The sequence below is a fragment of the Bison bison genome, unplaced genomic scaffold (genome assembly GCF_000754665.1).
Source record: "Bison bison bison isolate TAMUID 2011002044 unplaced genomic scaffold, Bison_UMD1.0 scf7180017864108, whole genome shotgun sequence".
Taxonomy (NCBI): domain Eukaryota; kingdom Metazoa; phylum Chordata; class Mammalia; order Artiodactyla; family Bovidae; genus Bison; species Bison bison.
In genome coordinates, this window is record NW_011494680.1 from 9,221,194 (window position 1) to 9,227,503 (window position 6,310).

The window sequence follows — 6,310 nt, forward strand, 5'->3', positions numbered from 1 at the left end:
ACAGTGTGAGAGGAGTGCAACTGTGTGGTAGTTTGAGCATTCTTTGGCATTACCTTTCTTTGGGATTGGAATGAAAACTGACCTTTTCCAGTCCTGTGGCCACTGCTGAGTTTTCCAAATTTGCTGGCATATTGAGTGCAGCACTTTCACAGCGTCATCTTTCAGGAGTTAAATAGCTCCACTGGAATTCCATCACCTCCACTAGCTTTGTTTGTAGTGATGCTTCCTAAGGCCCACCTGACTTCACATTCCAGGATGCCTGGCTCTAGGTGAGTGATTACACCTTCATGATTATCTGGGTCATGAAGATCTTTCTTGTATAGTTTTCTTGTGTATTCTTGCCACTTGTTCTTAATATCTTCTGCTTCTGTTAGGTCCATACCATTATTTCTTTTCATTTTGCCCTCACTAAGCTCCCTACCATCCAGCAGAGAAAAACTTAAAGGAAAAAAGAGAGTGATTGTGAAAAAATAAATGGTGTGGGAAACAAACTGACTCTAAAGGACTTCCCTGGTGGCTCAGACGGTAAAGTGTCTATCTACAATGCAGGAGACCTGGGTTCGATCCCTGGGTTGGGAAGATTTCCTGGAGAAGGAAATGGCAACCCACTCCAGTACTCTTGCCTAGAAAATCCCATGGACGGAGGAGCCTGGTGTCCATGGGGTCCCAAAGAGTCGGACACGACTGAGCAACTTCATGTTCACATAAAGGAAAATTTAACTCTGCTGGGGACCTCAGATTACTTATTTTGTGTCTTTTTTAAACATCTGCATTGGATATTTCTTTTTTATTAATATTCATGTATTTATTTTTGGTGGTGCTGGGTCTTCATTGCTGCTCAGACTTTTCTCTAGTGGTGACGAGAGGGGGCTACTCTGTAGTTGTGGTTTGTGGGCTTCTCATTCCCATGGTTTCTTTGGCTGCAGAGCACGGGCTGTAGGCGCCTGGGCTTCAGCTCTTGCCACATGTGGACTCAGTAGTTGTGGCACACGGGCTTAGTTCTCCACCACATGTGGGATCCTCCCAGACCAGGGATCAAACCTGTGTCTCCTGCTTTGGCAAGCAGATTCTTTACCACTGAGTCACCAGGGAAGCCCTATTTTATGTCTTATGAGTAGTCATTTCTATCATCTTTTTATGTTCAGTGTAAATATAGGTTGAAGTTTATAATATTGTACAAAGAAGGGTGACTCCTTGCCTTCTCCTAAGAACAGAATGTTTTTTCCCTAGAGAAACAGCATTAGATGTTTTCAAATTCTTATATACAGAATGTTTGCTTTCCTGGGAATTTTTGTTTTTTAATCTAAAGATAATTTAAAAATTGAAATGGGCTGCAGCTACGCAAGGTCACCTAACTTGTGTTTTTTCCATTCAGAAGGAAATCCCAGTTGAGAGAGTGGCATGGAAACATGTACATTACCATATGTAAAATAGTGGGAGTTTGCTGTGTGATACAGGGCACTCAACCCAGTGCTCTGTGACAACCTAGAGAGGTGGCATGGGGTGGGGGGTGGGAGGCAGTTTCAAGAGGGAGGGGACCTATATATATATACACATACATACATACATATATATGGCTGATTCATGTTGACGTATGGCTGAAACCAACACGATATTGTAAAGCAATTATCTCCCAATTAAAAATTTTAAAAAAGAAAGGAAATTCCTTTTCACATGTCTTAAAGAGAAGAAGACACTTTGGTTCTTCCCACAACTTTCTTCAACTGCTTTCATAGTAAAATTTTTTTTTTTAATTTCCATTATTTCCCTTATCAACTCCTTAGCAGCCTTACAATTTGCCTTGCAAAGAAGCTGAACTCCTTGGGATGGATTACGAGGAGAATGCGTATCCCTACCAAAATTAAACATATTAAAGCATTTAAATATTTTTAATCAGAACTATTACAAGGTTTAAAAAAGAGATAAAACGGTTTCCATGCAAGGAGATTTCGAACATCTTAGACCCAGTGGAGTTCATATGACTTTTCTTTGCTTTACCTCATTCCACAAAGATCACAGCATAGGCGGTTTTATGTTTTTTTCAGTTATTATACTCTTTCAACTAGGTGAATTCGATAAAGAGTCCAGCCAAGTGGATCTCTGGCTTTTATATCTGTAACTAAGAGACAAGCTCTAAGCATGCTGAAGAAATGGAAAACCATTCTGGTTTCATGACCTGCTACTCTTTGCTCTATAATCAGCTTGAATTGGGCAACATTTTTCCACAGATTAAAAATCCAGGTCCAGTGGTTAGAAATCCATGCTTTCACTGCCCAGTACCTGAGTTCGATCCCTGAGAGGGGAACTAATATCCCACAAGCCTAAAAAAAAAATCAGAAAAATTAGGACTGTTTTAGTCCAGAAAATGTGAAGATGAAAAAGGCCTGGTTTTCCTTCTAGGAGCTTGTGCTTCTGGTCAATTTTGTGAAAAGAACCAGAATGGGACCCCTTGACCTGGGAACAAGCATGTTCAAGGGGGGCCTGAAGGAGCGGGTGTGATAGGAGCCCTCAGAGCCAGAGCCTGAGAGGCGGCACCACTCCGGGATCACCTTCGCCCCTCGAGGTTGTTAGCCCTGGAGTTCTACACCTCGCACACGCTAGTCTATACGTCTTCTCACCTGTCGTGGACCCCAATCCGATCCCAGCCTGTGGTCGTGGTGCACAGTTTGGAATCTGTGAATTTGGTTGTCTGCTTTACATCAGCTCAGGCAAGTTATTTAGCCTCCCTTTGGGTCTTTGTTTCCCTGAGTGCTTCCAAGTGTGCAGAGTGCAGGGTGTGGTGTGCGCTTGTAGTCAGCAGGGGGTGGGGTGCTGGACTCAGATTAGGGATTGGGACTGGCTTCCCTACGGAAAGGAATGACGCTTAAATTCTCACTGAGTAGTGGGTTGTTTTTTTTTTCAAGTTTGAGCACAGCATTTTCTATCTTCCTAGAAGAGGGAAACCTGGCAGGGTGGCTGGGGGACCGACTTAGCCGGAGGAAGTCGGGCCGAGAGCCACCAGGCCAGGCTTCCCAGGAAGAGCGGAGAAAACGTCAGGTCCCAGCACAGCTCTTCTGTCTCCCAGTAAAGGAAGACAAAGCATTCGGAAGATTCAGGAAGGCGCCCGTCGAGGTGCTGTCAAGAGGCGCCCCCTGCCGACCAAAACTCACACTTCCCTCGGGAAGAATTTCAGAACTTAGGCCCTTGAGTTGACTGAGCGTGCAGGGTTTATCTGTTCTGTGATTCTTTCTGCTAGTGTATATGCTTGAAATTTTACACAATAACAGCTTTTTGAAAAAGCCCTTTCTCACTAGCTGCAGTTCGGTTGTGAACATGGGTCCTAACCCTGAGACCAACCCTTGGCTGGCCTGTGTTAAGGTTGAGGGGGCAAGGAGAGCTGCCCTTCTATACTCCTTAAGGAGAGGGAAAGAGTCTCTGTTTATAGCGCGTGGTTCAGTTCCCTGAACCTCCTACATCTAGGGAATTAGGCTATAAATCCACATAAAGCATTCTCTGGGTTTTTCCAAGAATTCTTGTTTATGCCCAAGCCACAAACAACACAACGGGAGAACAGATTTTATTTCGTAATGTTTTGGCATTTGCAGCTCAGACTGAAGTTGCAAAAGCAGAAGAGGAGAGCAATGAAGAATGGGCAAAATTTTTGCATATCTCTTCCTGTGGTTCTGACTGTATTCAGAAGCCTTCCTTCCTTCTTTCCTGCCTGCCTTCCTTCCTTCCTTCTCTCTTTCTTTCTTTTCTTTAGGTAATGTACTCTTCAAAAACTGTCCAGTGATAAAAGACAAAGCCTATGGAAACATTCTAGATTAAAGTAAACTGAAAGGACGAGCTCACGTGGTCTCAGGTGGCTCGGATGGTAAAGAATCTGCCTGCGATGCAAGAGACCCGGGTTCAATCTCTGGGTCAGGAAGATCCCCTGGAGAAGGGCATGGCAACCCACTCCAGTATTTTTGCCTGGAGAATCCCATGGACAGAGGAGCCTGTCGGGCTACAGTCCATGGAGTCACGAAGAGTCGGATAAGACTGAGAACACACACATACACAAGTATTGTTAGGACTCGTGCTACGGGTCGTTATTAATAAACTAATTGCAGGGCAGACTGATCTGACCTTTCAGTGACAAAGTGGAATTCTCCCTCCCTCCTGAAGGAGGTGGTGTGTTTTAGAAGAGCCTTCTCCACATCAGGACCACAAAGGTGACGTTTCAAGTGTAGTAGGTGGGGCATGAGTGGAGGGAAGCAGTAAGAATATATTTTTTTTTATCTGGAAACATACTTTTAGGGGGAATACTAACTAAATGGGCTCACTGCCTAATAAGAAAAACAGTTGATAAGTGATTTCTGCACAATGTTTAATCTGTGAAAGATTACAGGACGAGTGACAATGAGCAGACATTTCTTCTTCGAAGCAGAAAGAAGCTGTAGAAAGAGTCCCAGATCACATGAGGGCGTAGAGCACACCAGGTGCCACAAGAAACCCCACGGACTCCTTGCCTTATTTTCAAGAAATAATTAACTTTCTTTGGGGACTGAGCTACATTTATTCCTGTTTAGAACCAGAAAGGTAACCAACGAGCCCCTTGCCTTTCCTGTGATTATTAGTTCCTTTCAATCACAGCATCCCAGAGCTGACAAGGAGCCTTGGAGATTATCCACCTTCTAAATGAGGATTCCAATTTAAATCATTGTCCAAAGTCATGGAGGTCATCAGTGGCAAAGTTGAAACAGCCACCCAGTTCTATCAACATGCAGTCCACAGTTATATTCCCACCAAACAAAACGACCTCCGGAATCTATTTTTGCTGAATACACAGAAAGCTAACACCCCTCCCCGTTTCCAGCCCCCACATCCCATTCTCATCGTGAGGAGCATTCTCATCAGCTCCATGTCTTCTGCATATGGTGGGGGACCGTGGAGGACAGATCCTAGGAGTCCCATCTACAGTCCAGCTAAAACTCAGAGAAATGAAGTGCTTTGCTGCGGTGGAAGCTAGCCTGTCCCAAACCCCCAGCCCCATGTGACTCCTTTCCAGTGTGTTGCACCTTTGACAGCTTGTCTTCCTGCTTGCCTTTGTAGGTTTCACAGCGGCAGCCTCCCTGGTATCCCTGGCTTGGGCCTTGGCCTCCTACCAGAAGGCCCTTCGGGACTCTCGTGATGACAAGAAGCCCATCAGCTACATGGCCGTGGTCATCCAGTTCTGCTGGCACTTCTTCACCATCGCGGCCAGGGTCATCACCTTTGCCCTCTTCGCCTCGGTTTTCCAGCTCTACTTTGGGATCTTCATTGTCCTTCACTGGTGCATCATGACCTTCTGGATCGTCCACTGTGAGACGGAGTTCTGCATCACCAAGTGGGAGGAGATCGTGTTCGACATGGTGGTGGGGATTATCTACATCTTCAGCTGGTTCAATGTCAAGGAAGGCAGGACACGCTGCAGGCTCTTCATTTACTATTTCGTGATCCTTCTGGAAAACACAGCCTTGAGTGCTCTCTGGTACCTCTACAAGGCTCCCCAGATCGCGGACGCGTTTGCCATCCCGGCTCTGTGCGTGGTCTTCAGCAGCTTCTTAACCGGCGTGGTTTTTATGCTGATGTATTATGCCTTCTTTCACCCCAACGGACCCCGATTTGGGCAGTCACCAAGCTGTGCTTGCGAGGACCCTTCTGCTGCCTTCGCTCTGCCTCCAGACGTGGCCACGAGCACCTTGCGGTCCATCTCCAACAACCGCAGTGTCGCCGGCGACCGCGACCAGAAATTCGCAGAGCGAGATGGGTGTGTCCCTGTCTTTCAGGTGAGGCCCACGGCCCCATCCACCCCATCCTCTCGCCCACCACGGACTGAAGAATCCGTCATTAAGATTGACCTGTTCAGGAATAGGTACCCAGCGTGGGAGAGACACGTTTTGGACCGAAGCCTCCGAAAGGCCATCTTAGCCTTTGAATGTTCGCCGTCTCCTCCTAGGCTGCAGTACAAAGACGATGCTCTCATTCAGGAGCGGCTGGAGTATGAGACCACTTTATAAAACGAGAGGACTTGGAGGGGCCACGACCTCCAGACAGAGGGGTGACAGCAGGGCTGTGGCAATAAGGAAACTCTCCCCTAGAGCAGGGCGTTGGGCTGTGAGACTCCCAGTTTGACCCTCATCGGATACGTGTCTGACCCTCGGACAGCAGAGTGCCCGCTGCTGGCCTTTTTTCAAAGAGCAGCCCCAAGACCCTCCTACTCTGTCTGAAGGGAACAGCCCAGCTCAGTGGGACTCCTTGTTGCCGCCAACCCCTCCAGCTCAATCTTCAGCACATCCATCCAAGGGTA

The 6,310-nt window shown here is 46.7% G+C and overlaps 1 protein-coding gene across 1 annotated transcript in view; it reads left to right on the forward strand.

Annotated features, from left to right (window-relative positions):
- Window positions 1-6,020, forward strand: part of XKR4 (XK, Kell blood group complex subunit-related family, member 4) — a 185,246-nt gene extending 179,226 nt beyond the window's left edge. Inside the window, exon 3 of the mRNA XM_010839017.1 lies at window positions 5,074-6,020. Coding sequence (XP_010837319.1) covers window positions 5,074-6,020 — 947 coding nt within the window. The remainder of the gene's footprint in view (window positions 1-5,073) is intronic.
- Window positions 6,021-6,310: the final 290 nt, after the last annotated feature.